Source organism: Agelaius phoeniceus, chromosome 9 (assembly GCF_051311805.1).
Source record: "Agelaius phoeniceus isolate bAgePho1 chromosome 9, bAgePho1.hap1, whole genome shotgun sequence".
Lineage (NCBI taxonomy): Eukaryota > Metazoa > Chordata > Aves > Passeriformes > Icteridae > Agelaius > Agelaius phoeniceus.
Window position 1 is genome coordinate 12,468,417 of NC_135273.1, and position 24,668 is coordinate 12,493,084.

General features: G+C 42.8%; 1 protein-coding gene across 2 annotated transcripts; it reads right to left on the reverse strand.

The window, feature by feature from the left end:
• Nucleotides 1–244: 244 nt before the first annotated feature.
• PDCD11 (programmed cell death 11) lies at nt 245–24,662 on the reverse strand. 2 transcript variants are annotated; one of them, XM_077182923.1, is made up of 36 exons: nt 24,516–24,662; nt 23,496–23,604; nt 22,788–22,925; nt 22,438–22,605; nt 21,669–21,830; nt 20,969–21,092; nt 20,478–20,659; nt 19,846–19,953; nt 18,911–19,117; nt 18,470–18,594; nt 17,799–17,859; nt 16,975–17,121; nt 16,615–16,866; nt 15,663–15,806; nt 14,758–14,958; nt 14,036–14,206; nt 13,427–13,643; nt 12,498–12,638; nt 11,544–11,659; nt 10,854–11,374; nt 10,307–10,369; nt 9,751–9,859; nt 9,162–9,251; nt 8,730–8,832; nt 8,038–8,215; nt 7,349–7,405; nt 6,432–6,554; nt 6,024–6,146; nt 5,614–5,809; nt 5,075–5,197; nt 4,600–4,740; nt 3,273–3,523; nt 2,497–2,665; nt 2,073–2,226; nt 1,354–1,519; nt 245–660 (listed from the first exon to the last, which is right to left on the reverse strand). In XM_077182923.1, exons 2-36 carry the CDS (start codon nt 23,595–23,597, stop codon nt 489–491), a joined length of 5,505 nt encoding a protein of 1,834 aa, XP_077039038.1. In that variant the 5' UTR covers nt 23,598–23,604; nt 24,516–24,662; the 3' UTR covers nt 245–488. The 2 variants fall into 2 exon arrangements, with proteins under 2 accessions (XP_077039038.1, XP_054493307.2); XM_054637332.2 differs by having other exon boundaries at nt 23,496–23,609; nt 24,516–24,660.
• Nucleotides 24,663–24,668: the final 6 nt, after the last annotated feature.

Genomic DNA, 24,668 nt, shown 5'->3' on the forward strand with positions numbered 1-24,668 from the left:
TTGAAGATCATCATCAGTTCCTTCCAGCTTCAGCTATGCCACCATCCAGTGTTGCTCTGCCAATTTCTAGAGCACAAAGGCACCTGAGATAAATCTTTTGAAGTGTTAATTCATCCAAAAGACAAGAATCTTCTCTGCCATCTTAACAGTGAGAAAAATCAAATTGTAAGACATTACTGTACTTAAAAGCAGCGTGTCAGAACTGCAGCATTTCCCCAGGAAAGTAAAACAGGTATGGCTGATGTTTCTTTTGATTATAAAACAGTCTATATTTAAAAACATGTCATCAACAGAGCAGGATTATTTGTAACTTCTGAACACAGCTGCAAACATTTATCAAATAGTTTCATTTGTTCTTTCCAAGCTGGTTTGGTCACAGACCAATACTCTCCAGAAACTGTTCATGGACAGTCACAGCAGAACTCCACACTTCTCAGTTCCTACACTGCATGGAAAGCCAAGTCTCTCTGCTTTCACTTGCACCACATTTAGGTGTCAGCAAGGGAACTCTTGGTCTCCACATACTCAAGTGCTGCTCTTTTAACAGCCAGGACACTCTGTTCTGTACCAAATTTCTTCTCATAATCCAGGTAGCGTTTGAAGAAGAATTTCATCTTCTTTGGTGCCAAGCTCAGGTGTATGACCCTCTCAAAGATGTCTCTGCAAGAAACCAAAGTGATTCAAATCATGTTTGTGACAGCACTCAATATAAGCCCTGTACCATATCTTTTAACAAAGAGCAGAAAGTCTGGGGAAACATTCAGAGAAAATTGCTGCTAACTGCTGGTGCTGGAAGAAAGAGATTCCTGACAATTGGCCAAAATCTCTAAGTAGAAGCCTTCTACTTGCTTGGAGAACACTGAGGCTGCTGGTCAACTTAAACAAAGATCCAGAAACTACATCGGACCATGGATTCATTAAGTGGATGTGGAAAATTACTTTCTTTTTTCACCTCTCAGGAAAAGAAATGGAAAAAAAAATGTTTTTCCATTTTTATGTTACAAAGATTGATTATTCAAGATTGATCTCACTCTTCAGATACAAGGCAATCCCCGCAGAGGGACAGGTGAACCTCAGTGCAAGGCCTCTAATTTCTGTCATGCAGGCCACAACTTACAAATCAGTTCCCCTCCGCCCTATGGAACTTTTTGGAGTCTCCTCAGTCCCAGCAAGAATAAGCACTTCCACACACCCCAGTTTTGTGGAAAAAAAAAAAAAAAAGAAAAAGAAAAAAAAAAAAAAAAATCCCTTTTGCTGTGCTGTGGGAAGCCCTATACAAGCCCACATTGCAGGGTACCTCTGCTCTTTTCAGGTGTGTTCTGCCCCTTCCCAGCCTGCTGCACCACAACTCACCGGATTTCCTTCTGGCTGCCATGCTTGATCATGATGTCCATGTAGATGGACCAAATGTCTGTCCTCTTGGGATAGCTGCTGAGGGTGCTCTCAAAGAGGGCCTTGGCATGTTCTGTGTCCCCAGAATGGAACTCCAGCTGTGCAAACCTTGAAATGACATCCACATCTGGGAAAAGTAATGACATGTTAGGGTATCACAGCAACTCTCTTCCACGTGATCAAACAGGAGTGAGAATTGCACAGAACAGAGGCAGGCACAGACAGCACCATCTCTAACCAGAGACAAAAGATTCTGTTGTAAAGAGGTTCTGGACTAAGGTGGGATCAAAGTGGGAGACAGAAGGGTCACAGTTCACTTCCCATTTCAGCTCTCTGTGGAAGAGGAAGGTTTATTTTTATATTCATAATGTATCATGCAGCATCCATGGGCAGCCCCAGAAATCTGAGCTTAGACCAAGTGAACTTTTCTAGAGGGCTGTAAAACTCAAAGCTGCCTTTGATTTGGGTGTTTTGTTTTTGTGCACCATAGCAAATTCTATTTGGTGCCTTTAGCAGAGGTGCATTTAGCAGTGACATCCAGCTTGAAAGTTCCCCTCCCTGAGAATCAGCTGGCTGCACTTTCCACTTATTACAAATGCTGTCACAGGAAGAGATATCAGAGAGCAGCCCATCCCCTGCCTACATTAAGGTCCACACTAAGGCTGGGGCAGAGAGCTTACGTTCTTTTGTGGGCAGAGCCTTGAGAGCACGCTCCAGAAGCCTGTGAGTAGCCTCAGCCTGGCCTTGCTTCAGGAGGAAAGAGGCGTATTTCAGCCACACGGATTTCTCCTGACGAAAACGCTTCAGCATTGTGTGGTACAATTCTTCTGCTTGCTGGAAGGACAGAGCTGGGTTAGATCACACATTCATAACAAAGCCTTGTAGGTTTAGGACTTTTATTCTTAGGCTGCATGTCTCTGAACACCTATGACATAAAAGCAAGCATCAACATATCCTTGCCCACTGTCAATCACAACCATTAACTCCAGTTAAGAACAGGACAAGCCCAACATCTGACAGCTGGAAGCTTACACAGCCAGCACTTGCAGTTTACTGGCATGCCTGAATGGGATACATGCCAGGGATCTGCTTGCACTGTCTTACCTTGTACTTCTCAGAACTGGCATAGATGTCACACAGATGCTGGAAGACTTTCAGAGGCTCATTGTATTGAACTGCTCTCTCAAAGACCTTCATCAGTGTCTCCTCAGTACCATACATGTTCTCCAAGTTCAGCAGAGCTACCCAGACATTCAGCTTCTCCTGTTCTTCCCTTAAAGCAGATGTCAAAAAAAATATTCAGCCTTTTGCCAGTCTTCACCAGGTTTTTGCAAACTAACCTACACAGACTCACTGACTTGTAGCATCCCTCCAGGACAAGAAACAGGACATACTGCTCCTTGAAACACCATTTTTGAAATAGACCACAGCAGTTGATTCACACTACAGTCTTTATCATTGTTGTTTGTAATTAAAAACCAGAAGGTTGAGTCAAGAAATCACAATATACTTAACCATGCAGTAGAGATGATTTAAGGTACAGCCCTATGGCAAAAACAACAGGAGTTTCACCATTTGTTTCATGTTTTGATTCAAGGACATCACTGACAGCTCTTCCAAACGCTTCTGACTGCCCAGAAGAATGTCTGTGCATTCAGTGACACCTTCAGGAGCTCCTGAGCTCATGACCTGCAGCAGGTCAGCGGTGGTGACTCAGGCCAGCTGACAGTTGCTACCATGTAATCCTTCTGAGCTCACTAAAACAGACTCTGTCACTCCACACACACAGACTCACACTGATACTACCAATGTTCTGCCACCATAACTACCCCATCAGAATTTATTCTTTGGGGCGTAGAGAAGCAGAGCTCCATTATTACCTGAAACTGATTGTTTTAAGTGCTCTCTCTGCCACAGCTCTGGCCTTCTCAATCTCTGTAGCCTGGAGGTGGAAAGCCATGTACTGCAGCCAGAGGATGGAGCTGTTGGGACTGCCCAGCACCAGGCGGTCGAAGTCATCTGCGGACTGGGGCTGCCGGCTCGGGTCCATGAGAGCCGCCTCTACTTTGCAAAGCTCCTTCTCCTTCTTCTGCTTCTCCAGCTCCTTCTCCTTCTTTGTTCGTTTCTTCAGCTGAAAGAGCAAAACAGGAGGACTGAGGAAGGGCAGGTACTTCATGGGGGAATAGGCAGGTCCAGCTAAAGCATAGCCAGACCTCAGTATGTCCAAGGCTAAGCAGTTTCCAAAGGAAGAGATGAGGCCAACTGTTTAAAAGAGGATAAAAATGATAAACACCTCCCACTCCTTCTTACACAGCTCACACCTCAAAGAAGAGCAGCACTACATGAAATTCCTTTTTCTTAAATGAAATTCATTGAGGGACCAAATAGTTTGCTAGTCTGGCACCCCAGCAGCAGGATCCACACTTTGCCCTTCCCTCTCATTCTTCCATCTTTGCCCTCCAGGCCAGTACTCACTATCACCTTCCTTCACTCTGTAAAAATCTGACACAGTTTCTCCCCAAGAACAACTGGGGTGTGTTACTGGATCACTAGGGTGACTCAGGTCTAAATTTGGAACTCACAGTGCCATAGTTCTCTGCCTTGTTACCTTGGGCAATAAAGCATCAGCCATGTATTGCCTTTACAGAAGTGAGGTTTGAGGGACATGGGAAATCCTGAAGAGCAAACATGAAAAGAGTTCATGAGCTTGAGTCTGATTTTGCTCAATTGCTCTCACTGGAAAACCCTTCTAAAGGTTACAGCATAAAAGAAGATTCTTTTTTGGTGCTTTTTGGTGTTTTGCTAAATAAGAGGACTATAACTTGAAAGGTTTTTCATCTCCAGGTTTTTCTGTGAATTTACAACACTCAGGAAAGTAAGAAACAGAGCTGACATTTAATAAAAAAAGTTTTGTGTTAATGAAAATATTTGTTTGACTCAAAATACTTATTTTTTTAACATGTCAACATGAGAAAATCTGTTTTTCATGCAACCATGCTAAAATTGGGCCTTTTCTCCTCTGCTTCAGAGGTACCTGCTACTGAAGTCAGTGATCAAAATAGCTGAACAAGTCCTGTGTCAGCTGCCAAAGATGCTCCCTTGGGTTAAAAGGCTTTGCTACAGGGCAGACAGACATGCAAATACCAAACTATCAAATTACAGCTACTGTGTGGTGTCTCCTGTGCAGACAATACAATTACACAGTACCTTGGACTGCACATCCTCCTCCTCCTCGCTCTCTGAGCTCTCTTCCTTCTGATCCAGCACAGGTATATCCATTGCATTGTCTTCATCCCAGGTGAAGCCCATGGAAACTTGCAGCCTGGGAGCTTCACCAGGCTTCCTTACCTGTTTGGAGGAAGACAGAAAATGCCCTGGGTTTTAATTTCAAGTGTTTTAACTGGGATCAGACAACTGCTCTTTGCTTGTGGCATCTCTCCATATTCAGTACTATTGACTTCTTGTACTTGCAAACAGCCCATCAGCAAAAACATTAACTCTGTGACCCAGCTTTGCTATAATTTATATTCCATCCACTTCAAGCCATTTTCAGATGACACAAACACCAGCCTGTGTCACTCCTATCTGCAGCAGTAATACTTCTTATCTTAAAGTCAAACTGACACATATCAATAGGACTAGAAGGTCATTTCAGGCTCACGTTTTCCTCCAAACCTCTCACCATAGATTTCTTTTTAGCTGCCTCTTCCTCCTGGTCATCCTCTTCCTCCTCACGGTAATACACCTCAATTCCACTGTCATTTTCATCTGCTGGGCAGATCTTCCTCTTCTTTGGCTTTGCCTCCTGCAACAAGTGGAAATGAGTGGATGGTCAAGGGCAACAACTGTGACAATCTTAAAGGCAATTCTGATCACAAAGTAAAGAGCCAGGCAGCAAAGAGAGAGAGGGCAGTACCCTGGCACAACATCCCCCACTACTCTCTCAGCTAATAAACAGTGGAGAATAAAGCCACACTCATCTACATGAGGTTCAAAGACCAAAGGGACAGGAAACACAACTGGGCTGTTATCTCAGCTAGCTCCCACCCAAAAGGAATAGTTTTTCATCTCTGTACTCTCCAATGCAATTTAATCTTTTTTTTCCTAGTCTGTATAATTTCTCAGCCTTATCCTTCCGGGATGAGACTGGGATCTTCCCAGTCACTTCAGTATTTGAACCAACAAAGTCCTTTAGCATATTCTGTGCAAGCACACCCATACCTGACCACTTTCATCATTTCCTCTTCTCCTTTTTTTCTTCAGCTTAGGCTCTTCGCTTTTTTTCTCATCATCTGCCTCTTGTTTCTCCTCCTCTGCTCCATATTGTGGTAGGCCTAGGGATTCAGGCAAGACACTTGGCATCCCAGTATCCTCAGGCAGGAGAGAGAGCTCAATACGTTTTTCTTTTCTATTTACCCTGTGGTGCATCACCAGGAGTAGCAGGACAGAATAAGAAAAATAAGAAATATTTAAAATAAGAAAATAAGAAGAATAAGAAGAAAAAAATCAGAGCATTTACAATGACTGCAAGGATCTGAACTTCTTTCAAATCTTCCTCTCTTTTATCCCCCCTCTTTCCATCCTCTCCTCTTTTCTAATTCATAGTTCCTTTTAAAGAACATTGGACCTACCCAAGTACTTTGGCAGTGAGCAGTTTTCCTTCAGGCAGGTACTTTTCATATAAGGAATGTTTCTGTACAAAGTATGGGGAAACATTCTGGAACAGGATTCGGCCCAGGAGAGAAGTGGACAATCTGAGAAGAGGAAGAAAACAAAAATAAGTATTCTACAGCAGGAGGAAAGAAAAATAAAGTGCATTTGTGGCACCATCAGTTCTGTACAGTGTCTCACTAACTTTCCCTACTTTAATTTCACAGGCTCAACACAGTATCCATGACATTTTGATTCCCACAAATAATTCATTTTGCAAGCTCACGTTATGCCAGAGATCATCCCCAAACAAGAATCCACAATTGTACACTCAAAATAAGTTCTCCAAGACTCATCACTTGCCAGAATAACTTTCTCAGGTTACTCACCCAAAGAATACACCTGATGGAGTGATTGATTTGACATAGCCTCTCACCAGCTGGCCTTTTTTAACATCCTTAATACTTGTTATTTCAATATCCTCCACTTTGCTGTTTATCTTTGGATTTAGCCTAAAAGAAAAGAGAGGTTAGAAGTTAAAGGGTTAGAAGTTAAAGCACTCATCTGAATAATTCACATTCTGCTCTGGATAGCAGAAAATACATCAGTATTAAAAACAGCTAGTACTCTCTGGAAACCATATTGGATCAGAGGCACCCTTCAGTTTATTGAAATGTACTAATGGACTACCTGCATCTTTGCCAAGCTCTACCTAGCATTAGGGAACACACATGCTGCTGCAAACAGAGCCAAACACATCAGCCTGGCTTTCTCTGACACTAAGAAAATGAGGAGAGCAAAATGCTGTCTGAAATTTTGCACAGCATTTGCTTGGTGTTTTCCCCACTTATTTCTAAGATACTTAATTCGACACTTTTGTTCCATAAGGAAGACAAAGCAAAAGGCTCAGTTTTAAGAGACATTTTGGGCTAAGTTTATTACCTAATCAAAACTGTTAAAATGCAGCTGAACATTGAAACGTAACATGCTTGTATTGCAAATTGAGTGGTAGAACTTTCTTCCCAAATAAGCAAACAAAAAGATAAGGCAGGCCTAGAAACTGTGACAAACAGAAATTAAATCTGAACCCACTTGAGCAGCTTTATGTTAAGTGTCAGACCCTTCAATGTTTGCTGATTCACAGGAAAAATTCTTTCTGAAGTAGGAACAAGTATCACCCCTTACAAAAATGCATTTCTCGTTCTTTTAACACTTCTCACTGATCTTCCAAAACAAATCACAAGTGTATCTCATGATCATTTTTTTCACTAGTAGGAGATCAACAGACTACAGGGATGACACATACCGGGATTGCCGGAGAGACAACTGGATTTTACCGTTCTCATTGGACAGGATGTAGCACCTGCATGGCAGAGGGGGAGAAAACAGAAAGCTTTTTTACATGCTAAAATAAGCCACAGGTGGAAAATAAATATTCGCAGTTGCAGAAAAAGAAACACTCTGTTCCTTTAAGCACCTAACACAAACCAGCATGACACAATAGTTCAGAAAACTAGAAAAAGGACTTTTGAAACATGTCTACTTGATTTACTCAGTCTCTACTGCCAGTACAAAAGAGTTAATGATTGTTACACCTGAAATCACTTGGCCTGTTGCACTCTCCAACATTCCCAAAAAGTATGTGAAGCAGGGAAATGCAACTGCTTGTGCAAATGTAAAAACAACTCAATCACCAAACAGCCCACAGAACCACCGCAAAGCTGGGACACCTGGCTACCCTTAGCCCCATCAACACCATAGCTAACATAGTTACTCTCAGAAAGACAGTCCATGAAGGCAGCTGAAAAGGGGCTTCTTCATAAATGAAAAATACAAGACTTTCACCCAAACATTTACAAGGAAAGTCAGCATCACTTCTTAGCCCCAGACTGACCTTACAGTCTGGCACTACCTCAAGGCAGTGAAAAGCCTGTCACCAAAGGATCATATTTCTAAGCCTTGCAGCTTGAAGGAACAAGGAAGACAATTACTGACCTGACAATCTTGCCAACTTTGAAGCTCCCCAGAGGATCCTCTGTGTAAGTATCATTCAGGTGAAAGAGGCTGACTTTGCCAGCCTTCCCACCTGGCAGTGCAATGGTCAAGCCAACATGTGGAGTCACCTTTGTTACCATGCCTACAGAGATGGTATCCTGCTCCAGTGACTGAATTCCTGGAAAAGGTGGAGGGAAAGGGGATCATAATACTTCCAAATATGAAGCAAGAGGTAGTAAGTTAGTAGCTAATTTTAGTTGCCTAGTCACATATCAAACCCACAAGCTTTTGGTAAGGTGCAGTCTATGCAATCTCTGTTTGCAGCCATGTTTGCCTTGGTAGCCCAGACAAGTGCAACCCTTAGTTGCACAATTTCAATATCCAGAGTAACTGACAAAAATTGATAAATATACCACCTCCCATCTGAGATTAGAAGGGAATATGTTCAGAAGGGCTTAGAGAAGGGCTTCAGTCTGAGACACAAGGAAAGTGATTCTTTATTCTAGAGGTCTGACCTCGCTTGTCCTAGCTGCTGCTACATCTAGGTCAGGGTCCCAGGGGTTAGTTCTGTTCTACAGAGAGGCACAGCTTGGCTCTGGAGTGGAACATCTTCACCTGAGGGGTCAATGCAGGCCCAACTCTGAGTAAAGTAGCACATGTGGTGGGGTCCTACTGTTAAGGCTCCACAATACCTGTGAGTGACAAGCAGAGGCATGTTTCAGTGGCATCTGTTCCAGTCACTGTAGCTGATATTGCCTGGCCACTTTTAAAGCTCTTTTCTGGATGTTTTAAGACCTGAAATAAAAGACATGTTTACACTTATTTCCAGAAAGGAAGCTTTGCATAATTCTGATAGTATTTCCCCTATGAACCTTGACACTTCCTATAAACATCTTTGATGTGCAGTTGACTGATAGCTCAGCACTGCTTCAGTGACTCTGCTCTCCTGAGCTGAACTAGCTGCAGGCACAGTACTTGCTTGTCAGCAAGGGGCAGCAATGCCTAAAGGGCAGAGCACTGGGTTATGAGTTCACATGGACGTCAGAAATATCTGCAGCCATTACTTGTGGCCAAGCATATGGGAAAAAAAAGTGTGTGTAGCTCACCAGTAACAGCCTCCTTACCTTGGTGTTCAGAGACAGCAGCAGGTGAGGAACTCTTCCTCGGATGTCAGGGGCAACTTCCACCTCCAGCCAGTTTTTGAGCATGTTATACTAAAAAGACAACAAATAACCAGAGAAGACAGCATGAGACCTTGGGGGAAAGAAAAACCTTCCCTGGCAGAAATTTTTCACTAATTTTTAAGCCTTAAAAGAGCTAGTCCAGCCTTGGCTTCTGCACCAAGCAAGAGTGGTGGTTTGGATTCTGTTCTTAGAAGCACAACACTGCTGTGGCTCACAGGCAAGTGCACACAGGGGATCAGCAGTGACTGTACTTTTTGCTGATGGCATACTCCAAGCCTTTTTACTAGAGCCTGCTGGCAACAAACAGGCATGTCAAAGAGGACAAGTCAGCCTGACTCCACCAAGTACTGAAAATTTTTGTTTCCTTCCTCTACCTTCCCTGTAAGAAGGGCACTGCAGTTGCCACAGGCCACTCTCACAGTTAATGAGGACCACAGTCTTTAATATTTAGGTCTGAGCTAAGGCCCTCTGAGGTCACACCCACTTGCTGCCTCCCCCAGCACACTTCCTAAGAAGACTCTGAGCACACCTTCTTTACAAAACAGGTGACTGTCTGTCCAACATCGTAGAGTCCAAGTTTCTTGAGGGAACCTTCTTCTTTAAGGTTCAGCATTGCTGTGAATTCCCCTTCTTTTTCACTGTTTGCAAAAGAATAAAGAGGACATCAGTACAACAGCTTTGGTCCTAAAGATGAAGATGGAAGTTAGAAACCCAGGGGGATGTGGTGAGCTGGTACTACTGTGACAATGTCTTTCACCCCTCCCCAGCTGCATTTTTTCTGCCAGGAATTAATTCTTCCCTGATCATAACAAGAAATCTTTCTGACAGAAACAGACACGAGAGAGTCCAGATTGGCAGAACCTGAAGCCAAAAGGACATTCAAATGAAATCATGTGCTAGGAGAGCACTCTGATATTTAACACAGCTATAGGACAAGAGAGAGTAAGAGGCCTTGCCTCACCGCATACACATGGAGGTCCTTGCTCACAGCCAGCTCCTTCATGAATGAGAGGTTCAAGGGATGGGACATCCAAGGATACAAGGTCTGTTAAGCATGTGCAGACAGCAGAGAGGCCAACACTTACCTTGGTCGAATGCTGAGCTCTGGAATGGATTGTGTGAAGTGTGGATGGGTGATTGGCAGGCACCTAAAAAGAAGAGGAAAAGGATCAAAGTTTCTCCTGATCTCCCCAGGCCCCAGTCACCCACATTTAATGCCTCTGCACTAGCAAAAAAAAACCCAGGTGCAAGCCCTCCAAAACTATAAGAGCCTTCCAATTCCAGTTCTTCTTATCACTTTTGCAGTAGCAATTTAGGTAACCAAAATACCCCAGCAAATTTAGTCCTTGGGGCCTGTATTTAAGGTTTCAACTGGTTCTTAAGAGTTTAGACATCTTTTTTTCTTGCAATCTACACTCAAGATAAATACAGTGACACAGGTAGAAAGCTAATTTACTGAAAGCTGGATCTGGGATAGAATATTACAGCAGATTTCCTCAGGCCTCAACTACTCCAGCAAAGGCAGCTGTAATAGCATCTGTGGACAGAGGTCCTAGATGACCTGAATTGAAACACAAACTGTTTCATCCTTTGCATTCCTCCAGAAGCAAAACCATGTACATGTTTTCCCACCTGTGAGTATTCACATCTCTGCCTCCAATGACTCGAGCAGTCACTTTCTGTCCAGCTTTCAGAGTAGAAGTTGGAAAAGAGCCTATGGGCACTTCATCCAGGATCCGGGATGCATGGATTGAACCTGTCAGCTTGTCATCAATAGCAACAGTGACGTGGGTGGGTTTGATGGATTTGACGGTACCGGTAACAACATCCCCCGGGGACAGCGAGTGTTTCAGAGCAGGAAGCATCTCCTCCAGTGCTGTCTCTGACTCGTTCCGCACCCTCACAAAAACATTCTTCTTGGCTGGGCCCTGCACTGCTAACAAGACCCCGTGCTTGTTCTCCTTCACTGCTTTTAAGGTGGCAGAGATTGTCTGTCCCACCCTGAGTTTCTCCGAGTCGAAGCGGAAGGTGTCATTGAGGTGGCAGGCGATGGGCACAGCTGCCAGCTGGCCTGTTTCTGGCAGAGACGCGACGGCAAAGTGCTCTGTGATGTGCTGCACCACCACAGAGTGCTGCGAGTTCTCTCGGAGCCGCTAGACAGAAATGGACAGACAGAGTGACTTCTCCTGCTGAGATCTGGATTCCCTCCTCTACCTCCCACAGCTCTAAAAGAAGAAACAGCCACCCTTGAAATTTATTAATCAGCTACAGTCTTCCAGACAAGCAGAAGCACACAAACCCAAAAATGGAACATATACTCACTTGCTTGGGCCTTTGCTTTAACAGTTCTTCCCGAAGAGAAACAAACACTTCAGATGTGAGGGCATCCACATGAAGAATCAATGCCTTCCTTTTCTCACCACGAGCAATATTTTTGTCTAGAAATGAGAATAAGGAGATTATATCCTGACGACAATGAAGAATTCTGAGCAACTGTGATAGAGCTACATGACAAACATGAAATGTTTAATTCCTGAAGACCAAAGACTGCTTAATTACTACTGTATCTGAACCAAACTAGTACCAAACTGAAGACACAACTCTTAAATAATAAAGACAAGGCTGACTAAAAACAAGGTCAAGATAATATAAAAAAGATTTTCCCAACATTTGCACAAAACTATCATCAGTCTATCTGTTGCTAAGGAAAAGAAAAAGGAAACTCTTCTGACACAGAAGTGCTGGGGTTATTACTTCTGCTGAAGTTAGAGGTTTATCTTGCTTTCTCTGGTTTATTCATTACTTCAGCAAATATATGTTTGGTTTTGCACAGTATGACACTTTTCTTTAATTTTTTAATTGGAAAATTACGGCCCTGTTTTAAAGTCATTGATTTTTCAAGAAAAGTTGACAACAATTTCAGATAGAGCATACTCCAAGGAATACCTTTCTAAAGGAAGAAGAAAAAAACCCAAGAAAGCTGGAGCTTGTATTCCTACTTGTCTCTATACAGTATGGTTCAACTAAGGATCTCTGAGCACAAACTAGATGCCCAAAATATGAGACAAAATTAACAGAGACACAGGGAGGTTTATATCATATTTTCTGAATCACACAAATGGGCCAGCAAGACATTGGGAAACTTAACTACTCTTCAAGGCCATCCCTATTCTAACCAGACTTCTCCCTATTAGTTTCTCATCAGCAGAATCCATTTTAGGAGAGGTTTCAGAGTACAAGACTGAAAACTAACACAAGCAAAGGAAAGACCCTCACCTCCCAAATGGTAGCGGGTGGCAGTTACAGTCAAGCCTGTGACAGAGCTGCCACTGAACAGTGCTGAGCCATCCTCCCTCACATCCTGCACGACCAGATGCACCCTCTTCCCAGGCACCAACTCACAAATGCTGGGCTCTCCTAAATAAAGGGAAGAAAAAGCGGGAATTCAGTTTTACTTATGTTGTTTCTTCACAATACCAAGACAAGCCTTCACATTTATTCAGTGGTACATGAAGTATTAATCTATCTTCATAAGGGAAAACAAAGCCTAGGCTCATGTATCTGTAGAACTACAAAGTAAATTCTAAGAGTTAATCAAAGCAGAAACCCTTTTGTGACATTAAGGACCTAATAATTTTAGAGAGAGTATTTTCCCATCTTATACGAACACTGGCACCCAGCGTTGCATTTGGAAAAACGTGAAAGCAAAACAGATGAACACTGGAAGTACAAAACAGACCTGTCACTTCACAATTACAGAAAACAAACATTAAAAAGTACTGGATATAGGAAGAATCTAAAAGAACAAAGTCAGAATTTGATAAAAACACTAGAAAAACAGCATGTGAGAAAACCCCTGCTGGAGGACCTATAATGCCTGTAGGTAAATCTATTTGAACAAAGTCACCCTCATATGAGTACTGTGCTTGGGTTATCACAAGCACTTGACCCAAAATCAATGCAAGAGGCTTAGGAGACTTCAATGAAAAGAGTAATTTCTTTGGCTTGTTCCAGCTGTACTTACAAAAAGCCTCTTGTCAATGGCAGACACTGCACACACATCCTTTTTCTAATAAGCTACTTTGGGAAGTGAAATCTTTGCTTAAACTGAACTTTCTTTCACTTAAATGTTATTCTTTTCTTTTTCCTCTAGAGCACCTTTTTTTTTGACCTGAAACCCTTTAGAAGAACATTACAATCTTTACCTCTTTTCAGCAAGTCCCTGATTTCTTTCAGCTCCTTGAAGTACTGATTCAGGAGGCCAAAGCTCTCTGCAGCAGAATCTCCTGAGCTGCACTCAGACACCTTCAGATTGAGGAGCACGCGCTGCTTCTCCTCATCAATGCTCATCACCTTTGCAATCACAGTCTGTCCCACCACAAAGTGGTCCTTGGTGTCTGTCACAAACTTGTCACTCATGCTCTGTGCAAAGGAAACAGAGAGCAAGGTTACTGAGCACAGCTGATAGTGATCAACCACCCACAGAGCTGTTCAGCAGGGTTTGAGTTACGACTTCATGTAAATGCATAAGAGAAATTAATGAAGACTAAGAAAAACCCATCAATTAAAATTAATTACTGAGATCACATGAAATCCTTGTTGAAGCTTAAGCTCACTTGAATGAAGTGCTTCATTTAATTCTGGAAGTAATTTAAAAGGCAAACCTAAACCCTTTTACCCTGCAGCAGGAAGCTGTGCAAATGCAGGGCCTGGAGTCCAGTTGCTCCCTCCTTGTTACTGTACCTTTGCCAGAACTATGTTTCAAGCAGCCTGATCACATACATGCTGCTTACTGAAGTGGAGGCATTGCTTACCACTTTGGGTGCCAGTCCTGTCACACCAAAAGGGAACTCCACAAACACTCCAAAAGGCATCACATTCCTCACATAACCAGTCAACAGCATCCCAGGCTGGATTTCAGAGAAGCTTCTTACAACTTGCTCCTCCTGTATAGCAGAAATCACTGCAGACTTTCTACTCAAGATCTGAACAACCAGTTAAGAAAAATGGGAAAAGGTGAATGAAAGCAGCACGATGCCAAGTAAATCTTTCAGTGCTGCTAACCATTGGGCTAAAGCACTTGCTGCAAGTTAGAGAGTACAGGAGTGCTAAATGCTGTAATTCCAATTTCTATCTTGGTTTTCCTACACAAAAATTTAGCAACTCACATCTCTTAAACTGCTCAGCATTAAAGATACATCTTTCACAGTAGCAGAAATATCAACTTCCTAACAATTCAGTTCAGATTTTTGATATCAAAACAGCAATTTTTCTTAAGGTTGTGATAGGTTTAACAGCCCAGAAGCTGGTTGGGAAAACAAGTCAGCTCACAACCTACTTCTGAAGAGATTCCAGCCCCAGCTGAGCCTCACTTCTAGAGCAAGTTATAATTCCTCTTTAAAGTATCATTAGCATGACAGGCACTTCCACTTCACACTAGCTACAGTATTCTTATGCTTGTTGCAGATTCTCTGGAATGCTGAGAGACACCTCCTTCCCCACACTTTGTTTGCCTGGTTGAGGTGGCAAAGGATACAATGTGCTCTCCCTTGTCACTTAGATACATAACTCTGGGTAGGACATCTCCCTCTTGAAGACAGTGCCACAGGAGCTTGGAGGTAGCAGCAAAGTCAGAGAGGTGCAGCATGGGGATCCAGGCTACCACATTGTCTTCATCTTCTAAGATGGAAACTTCTAACCCATTATCTTTCTTCTTCAAGATTTTCACATCAACTATCTGAAAAGAGAACAAGTACAGTGATACAAAATTCCAAGTGTTTTTGAACTCATCTCTTTTGATGCACAGGGGATGGGATGTGATGTGCTGCAGGGAATCTGATGTTGCCTCCCAGGTACACATGAAAAACTCTCACATCAACAGGGCTGAGCTAAGAAGCATGCCAACACTGCAGGTAAAATAAAAACTAATTCTCAGCTCCCAGAGAAATAAGGAGCTGGAACCGAATTCTCTTGGTTGTGACTTTTCATTTGAAGGATGAAGGGAATAATTTCATCAAGACTAGAACTGTCCTGTTCCTGCATTAGCAATATCTGCAGGGAGTTGGAAACTGTTTATTGCAAAAACACAGAAACATTTCAAAACATTTCTCTAATGCTTTTCTTTTCCAGGGAGCAAAAGCAGCTGGTTTTGGAGCAAGAAAATCAGCATCATCCAGAAAATAAAAAAAGAGGATCCCATCTTAGGAGTAGGAGCACTAATTGGTACCTCCAGAGGGACTCTCCTGGGAGTCCTTTATCCTGACCTCTGAAAACTGAGATACCATTTTTGATCCAGGTCAACCACACAGTAAAAAATGCACATTTAATGCTAGTTCCTGATCACTGTAAGTTTTCTCAAAGCAAAGTTGTTCAAAGTGATACTAAATCATATGGGAAATGAGTAGGAAAAGGCTAAAAGGAATCAGCCACTAAATTCAACACCTCTCCTATTTGGTACTTCATTTCCTGTTTCTCCTTTGGAGTACGTTTCCATTTGTCCTCAGGGCCAGGTTTGCTTGATAATCTGAAGGACAACAAGAGTCTTTCCTGCTGAGGCTCACATTTTAAGACCATTACTTTAAGAACCTGCAGGAAAAAAAAAATATAAAACACAAGTTAAGTTCAGCTGACCCTCCTCAGTTTGCTACCACCTACAAAAGAAGACAGGGACATACATACATAGTACACTTTTCTCTCACACCTGAGGATAGCAGACCAGTGGCTAGAACTTAACAGGTTCAACCACAGACAAATGTCTTTCTGATCACACAGAGGGAAATAGAAGTACATAATCATTAAATGATCTTGTGAAAGATTGTACCAGGTCTGTAGCAGAGTTGAGAATAAAATCCAGATCTCCAGTCAGAAATTCTGACTAGAAAATTACCTTTCTTCTAAGCCAACCAAAAAATAATGGGATTAAAGAAAGGCACCAGAAAAAATAATGAAGAGGGCTGAGATCTCTGTAACTTTGCCCACAACAAGAACCAGAACTGTGAATAACACAGTTCCTAAAGTGCCTGTAATTTGAAACCAACAGGATAACCAGAGTAACACTCGGTCAGAAAACATCATCTTTATGATTCTGTAGTAAGAGTTTTTATCTTCTTTAGGAAAAACAGCAGCCTTGAACTCCAGACTTCTACTGAGAATCAAGTCACACGACCATGTTCTCCTGCAGAACAGAGAGAACCTAGAAAGGCAAGTCAGACATACCCAAAGAGGAGCTGCCCTTTTAACAGCCTACCCTGTTTAAATGGAGCACAACTAATAAAGTGAAAGGACATAAACATCTCCTGGTGTAGCTGGTTCCTCAGGAAAATCCACATTGGAGCCAACTGCAGACTTCTCTTTCACATTAAAACACGTGGCACAGCAGAGGTACATTAATTACCTGGCCTTCATAGAAGACTTTATCAGGACAAGATATGGGTTCTGAGCCCAGCTCATTCTTGGGTACCAGACCTTTGACATCATTGTAGAACTTCACAATGCAGCCAAATTCCCTTGCACACACTACAAAGCCATGTGTGATCAGGCCTGGCTTTGCATCTTCGTAATTTGAGAGGACTGGAAGCTTTGACTGGACGAGACTTTTCTTTAGAGTAAGAATCAGCTTCTTTCCTCCAGGATTGCACTCGAGCACCTACAAGAATGGAGTACAGAGGTCTGTCCTTGCCTGATCAATTCAGCTGCTACATACTCAGAAGAGAAAAATGCAAAGCAGCTGAAGACCCTGTTTGGCAGCTCTCACCCGACACTTGACTTCATCTCCTATGTTGAACTTCTTCTCAGGCTGCTTCAGAATCACATCAGAGAGATGGAGGGATGGCACAAGTCCTCTAATCCCATCAGCCACTTTCACCTGCATCCCAATGGGTTTTAGAGAGAGCACTTTGCCCTAAAACCCAAAACAGGGGAAAAATTGGTAAATTCAGCCTGAAAAGCAGACTGTGGTCAGGTAGGAAACAGTCAAGACACTACAACACTTACAATCACCAAATCTAATCACATTCAAAAAATTAGTAATCTTAGATCAAACTACATTCCATCCAACTAATCTGACCCATTAACTTTTATATACTTCATAAGGTTGTTGTACAGCTTCTTTTCTTTAAGCATAGACTACTTCTGCAAAATCTCTATTGATGCCAGCAAACTAGAATTGTTTCCAGAGACATATTCAATACAGCCATGACTCAGACATAAAAATCATGAGTACCTTTCTGCCCATCAGCTCACTGTGATTGTTCAACCATGAACTTTTACTCTGACTGCATGACTGCAAGGCAAGTTTTCATTTCTTTTGCTCATCTTTCTAAAAATGTACTTATGGCAACAAATAAATGACTGACCACAGATAAAATTTGATTGCCTTTGCCACATCATGAATAAAAACATGAACAAAATGGGAAGAGTATTGCATTCCAATAATCAAGTCCTGCAAGAGAAGGTTTTTCTCATTTTCATCTCACTAGTCTGGATCAAAAGTTGGACACACATATTAGGCAGAAGGAGTGCACATTGGCAAGATCACTGTTTTAAAGTATAACATGCTCAGGTCCTCCAGAAGCTCACCTGCACCACATCACCTGTGTGGATATCCTGGTACTGCAGAAACCGTGCTTCAATAATCTGGCTAGAGAAGAGACACAAAGAGAGCAGTCAGTCATCTTGAAGGAAACTCAGGATATAACAAGACAGTCCCATTCTCTGACTTGTCCCAAATATCGATTATTCCACACATTCCCCAGTGTTCTACAACTCCAGAGCTGCGTTTTACTCCAACTGACCAATCTCCCAAAACAGCTCTTAGGATATAAAGTTCAGGGGGGTTCACCAGGCTCCATTCCAGGTGTCAGTCAAACAGTTATGGCCTCATGAAAGGAGAACCCATTATCTACTTTGCTTAAAGCCACAAAGTTGGAAGTACTAAGAGGGACAATATAATACAAATGAGCTGCAAGATCAAGGTTTGATTTCGTGCTGAGCCATGGTCTTCTGATACAATCATGGCAGAACTAATTTAGCCTCCTTCTGCCTCAGTTCACCAACGATACTGGTGGTGTCCCAGTTCCACAGAGTATGGGGAATATGTGCAGGATGCCCAGACAACCTGATGTGCCACAACATAGATACAAGTCAAAAACCCCACATGGGAAGTTCCAGTTCAGCAAAGTAGTGTAATTTTCCACTCCCAAACACTCTAATTCTTCAACCAGTTTTCTGGAAGAGTCTGTCATACTCACTTCTTCAGAGATACAATACACATCTCATCCATGAGGCTGTAGTCAATGATCCGACATTTATGTTTGCAACCTTCCTTAAATGCCCCAGATTTAAAGGATTTTCTGGTTTTTGAAAGATGTTTCAACTAGAAAAAAAGAAATTAAAAGTGAGTGTTTGGAAAGTGAAAGCACTGATATGGGCCTTAGGTTGAAGTGCCAGCATCTGACAAATCTGTTCCTCTAACATTCTCTTTGTGCAGGTTTCATCAGCTCTTCCACAACAACCCTCCTACATTTAAATTCAAACAAGAGGATGTATCATTTAACAAACATCTCGCATGCTATCTTAACTTTATTGTATTGTCTCACAAAGAGGATAAAGGCAAAAAATAAAACCCTCTCCCAGCCCCCTTTCCCAGCAGGCTAAGATAGATAGGGAGGACTTGCCTCCCTGGCACTTACCCGTGCAAATGCCAGAGTGCCATCATCAAGCTCAAAGATGGCCCCAAACTGTTTGTAGAAGGCTTTCATGGTGGCCTCCTCCAGCACGGCCCCCATGCGCTGCCCGGGGAGCTGCCGTGGGGCTCCTCCGGCATGCAGGAAGGGCGGGCGCAGCGTGAGCCGCACCGCCCGCGACGTGGGGTGTACGGACAGCACACAGGCCTTCACCTGGAACACAGAGTGCTCACTGAATGAAAGAGGAAAAGGCACCTCACTCATGCTCATGGACATTCTGCTTGGCACCTGAACTCTCTGGCCACTTTCCAGTATTGCTACTAAGACATCACTTGCTTCTAACAGCCTCACCAAGGAGGGATTTTTGCTTTTGTCTGTTTTTATGGACTAGGCTGGTATCAATGCAGGGCACCAGCACTGATATTCAATCCTCAAGCTATGATTGATCAACCCTCTCAACCCTCCAGCTATGATTTATCAACCTAGTCACAAAACAACTAATAATGCCCCTAGACAATAAAGGACACAAATGAGCCCTAATTCTAACATCTCTCATAATCTTCCTCCTACTCATTAACCTTCAAGGGCTGCTACCCTACACATTTACCCCAACCACCCAGCTATCTATAAACTTAGCCCTAAACTTCCCTCTATGACTAGCCACTCTCCTGACAGGACTGCGAAAATAACCCTCCGCCTCACTAGGCCACCTCCTGCCAGAAGTCATGTTTCTATCCCTTCCAAATCTCCAGGCTTCCCAAATAAGTCTTCCAGGAATGGCTTTGTTCTTTACAGCTTTAAAGCAGCCACAATAGTAATTCAAGTAAAAGATATGAAAGAAGCTATCAGCCTTAAGATTGTAGAGATAATTCCACAGAACTGTTGGAGAAGGTAAGAGATGTTGTAAGCAAAATAACAACTCCATCCTCCACCCTCCTTACCACTTGATCTGGAGAATAGCTCATGGATTTCTCTGGGTCCATGTGCATGAAATCCACAATGCCAGTGAAGTAAGACAGAAAAGTCAGTTTCAACCCAAGTGGGGCCACCTAGGAAGGGGAATGAAAAGATGCCAAAAAAATTTCCACACTCAGTTTTCATGCAGCACAGAGAGCAATTCACACATTTCAAAAAATAGCACTGTCGGTGTTAATCAACAAGCATATCACAAGAGACAGAAAAACTGCTAACAATTCTGCTTTGCACAGTCTGTTGAAAAAACCTCTGTTTTTTTGATAATGCTGTGTGTACTCTGAAGACTACTGCAATTCTTCTGAATACTTTAGCAGTAAAGGCCAGAAAACACAAAATGAATCCTGTTCTGCTTCAAGCTCCATCAGCAGCTTCAGTGTGAAGCCTTTATACTCAGGGCATCACAACCAGAACTGAGATCAGACCTCAGATGAATGCAGTAGAGGGAAGTGTCTAGCAGATTATGTTTGCTACTGCTAAGTAATTGAGACCAACCAGAAATTTTCCAGGGCATAAACTCTCATCTCAGCTTCACCTGTCTCCTGCCTTCAACAATGCTCAAAAGACCAACCCAACAAAAGAAACCCAAACCAGAGCTTACCTTCTGCACTCGAGCTTTCACCACCAGCCCTGGCAATAAATTAGAGAGTGCCCAGTTCTGTCGCTCTGTGGCAATGGATGCAGCCACCTCCGATCGATCGATGGACAAACAGACCACCCTGCCCTCATTCTTCACTTCCACAACCAGGCAGTTCAGGCTCTGGCCTATTTTCAAGTCAGGCCCTACAAAGATAAGTCACAGCATAAAACCTCTAGCAGGAGCACTCAGTATTTCCTCCCACTCTTTCCAAAGCTTTTACAGAGTTCCATCTCAATCTATGTGAAGTTTACTGCATCAGGGCTTGGAACACAGTCTATCAGATCATGGGCTGAAACACAAAGGCTTGTTGCAGACCAGCCACAAAACTGCTGTTTGCAGCAACCAGACCCAATCCCACCAAGGTGCACTAAACCACAGATAGAATAAACTTTAATCCCTATCATTCTCCACCTCCATTTTAACCCATCAGACCCTCCTGAACTACTTCTTACCCTTCTTGGCTGCTTTGATGTAATTTTTGGCTTTCTGATGAGGCAGGAAAGCATGAGTTCCAGTGACACCAATATCTATGAGGTAACCATGGTCTTCCACACTCAACACAGAACCAGAGAGCAGCTGTTGGGAAGAAAGCACTGCAACTCAGTAATGTAATGAAACAGCTGGGTCTCCAAAGAATGAACATACGGTAAGAGATTCACCACCCAAGTACTCCCTTGTTTCATATGGACAGAGAACTGAACTTTTCAGAGCAAGAACACTACATTCTTTCTTATTACACAGCTCACCTAGCAGTGAGGACTTAACTCTACCTTTATCTAGCTATACACATAAGGAGCTCACAAACTAGTAGGAAAATAATTGTGATGCTCAAAAATAGCAGGTGAGTACAATCATACAGCTGAAAACACAAAACAAACAACCAAGCACCCTGCAAGCCATGTTATATATTACTTTCTGAAAAATTAACAAAGAAAACTACTCAGAAAGAAATCATTAAATAACTTGGCCATATTGAAACAGAATAAAATGAATTAATTTCATGAATGACAACCTGGAGACAAGAACTAAACCCACCCTCTCCTCACAGGTCATTTCCATGGCGAGAGCAGCTCCACATTCTGCTCTGATCCCATGTAGGACAAACTGAAATGCAAGAGCACAGAGAGGCTTTGACAGACCCAGAAAACTTACCATGCCTGCTGCTAGTGCTGTAGAGTTCAGGCCCTTGTTGACCTTCTTGGGGTCAATTGATAACTTGACACTGCGGCGTCCATCGTCACTTTTCTCAATGCTGGTCACGATGCACCGGACCAGTGTCCCTGGAGAAAACAGGTCTGGGAGGGAATTCAACTCCTGCCCAGCAACACGATCAACAGAGAAACATACAATTTTTACAATATTAAGTAACATAAGGCTAGAATTTGTTATTGAAGCAGATTTTGAAAACAAAATCCCATAAGAAAGTCCTGTTTCTCTGTCAACACTTCAGGAACAGGCAGGAAATGCCACAAACACCAGAATCTCAATAGAGAGGCAGGGATGACACTATGTCATGTCAGTAAGGCTGAGAGGCTTTGCTTAAAAACACTGTGTGGGCTGGAGTCAGGAGACTGCAGCTGAGGAAACATCTACAGAGCCAACAGTGACCCTAAGCCAGCCTTTCCCTTCAGCAGGGAAAAACACCACCAGCAAAGGGGTAGTGCTAATCCCACATTCCCACGCCTTGGGAAAACTTGGGCACTGCTGACACCAGAGAGACAGGGTAACTGATTATTTAATTTTATTTTTTTTCTAGCAGTTAGCTGTTACCAAGAAACTGCAAACTTTGCTTGGAAAATCCAGTTCCAAACCAAGGTTAGTCTATGCCAGGCTCCTAAGCAAGACCTCAGGGTTGGCTCTGAGGTACTCACAACACCCTGTAGCTCCAAGCACAAATCACAGCCCCAGTCCCAGGTCTCACCTCCAGGACTTCTCCCTGGGCCACCTGCTTGGTGAGCAGGTTGCTGTAGGCATCGCTGATCTGCGTGACTGGCACAAATCCAGAGAGGCCGTTGGGCAAACTGATGGTGAGCTCGTAGTGACTGACCTCTTTGATACAGCCAAGGAGCAGCATCCCCTCACTGAGTGCCTGGGAGAGCAGGGAAAATAGCATACTATGGGTATCTTGGCAAGTCAGTCATAACAGGGGAATAAGATGTTAAGTTTTGTACTGGATGACAGATGTATTTCGCAGTTTAGGAAGGAAAAACATGCCATTTTTGTGTAGCCCACAAAAGAGAGGCACACAAAATCAAACATTTATGCACCAACCTCAATTGTGAGTGGTCCAATATTCATAACATTTTCTTTAACAGCAGCTTTAACAGTTTTGTCTGCCTTGAACCTTTTCTGCTTTTCTTGGTCCTTCTGGCTCCTTTTTCTTTTCTGAGATTTTTCTTCATGTTGAACCTAAAGCAGATTACAAGCACAGAAGGTTAAAAAATAAAAGTGGATAAAGAAACAAACTTTGCACTATGGCAGAACTCTGCTGCCATGAATAAAATACTGATTTGGACAAAAAAAGAGAACCATCTTGTTAACTGTTGTCTGTCTACGTGCAAGTCTTCCAAAGTATCTACTTTGGGCTGAGGCTGATAATTTATAAAGCTGAATCTTGGGAATAGAAAAGAGTGGTGCAAGAGATCTGCACCACACTCTTACCAACAGAAAGACCAACTTAGCCTGCATCCAGTAACACCAGGCTCACCAAGCAGTACCTTGGGATATGATGCTTGTGGAAAGTTTAAAAGCTACAGCCTGATCAATAATTTTGCCTAAACTTTCTCAGTCATCATATTCAAGATGTAACAGGTATTAGGGATCTTTCAGAGATCAGGAGGATGTGGATGTCAGCAGACATCTATTTTTGGGAGTCCCTTCTATAGTTTACTGTAGAAGTAACAGGTAGAGAGGGCTGCAGTCAAATTCTGACAGTGGAAGAGCTCTGAGAAGTTAACCAAGAGCATGCAAACAACATACATCAAACAAATTGTCCCGCTCTAACTTTGGCTTGGGTGTTTTTCCCTCTGCAGGTTTCTTCTGGATGCCCCCTCGAGGAAAGTTTTCTTCCATGGATGCCATGATTGCACTGCTCTGGGACAAATGACAAAGCAGAAATGAAACATAGAGTTATTGTGCTTGTTCCTCACAAATACTAAGGTGACATGAGTGAACTACCCCCAAAATAAGAAAGACTTTGGATGGCTGCTCTAGCTAGTCAGTGACAAATCAGAAACTCACATCCAAATGGATTTATTTAACACTTGACTACAATGAAGTGCTGCAATGGTCTATCTAAATATGTACATCCGTAACACTTTTTACTACTGCACAGTTCCACTGAAGTATTACAGTATTCATTTTTAAGGTACTTCAATACATCACATATATATTCATAAAACTGCTTTAACCATACATTGCCTAAACTAGTCTTTATTATATTCAGTGGCTGAATTTACCACCTTCAGTCATCAAGCAGAAAGCTGTGAGCAAAACACTAGATAAGCTTGGCCTGCATTTTTACTTTTTGAATGCTACTTATAAATTAATAACTTATGATTAATATAACTTGCTACCTCTTTGTCTAAGCCACAAGTATATGTATATAAAATAGGTGTTTAACTTTACTATTTCAATCAATAAACAACGCCTTGCTTATTAGGCCACAATTCACTTGTTAGTACCACTAATAAATAATAATATATAAATAAATAATAGTTGCTAGTACTATATTATAATTGCTTGTGGCGTTTATACAAGTCCTTACACCATTGCTTATTATTAGCCAGCAGTACTTCTACAAAAAACAGCACTGAACCCCTATGTTGTCAAACTTCAGGCGAGCTGTTAGACATACAAAACTTCTTTAAATGGAAAGCACATGATAAAGCCAAAGCCGTCAAGGCACGCTTCACCTCGGGGCTCGCTGAGGAACACACACACCTCCCACGGCCGGCAACCGAACCGGCTCCGCTGGAGCGGGCAGGGCCGGCATCTTACCTGCCTGGGGCCGCTGCCAGGGGGAAGCTCGGAACGGGGACGGTTCCCGGGATCGTTCCCGGTATCGGGATGCGCACGGCAGCGGGAGGCGCACGCGGCGCCGGCCGGAAGCGGCACACAGGGCTGAGGGCAAAGGGCGGCCGGAAGTGGCGC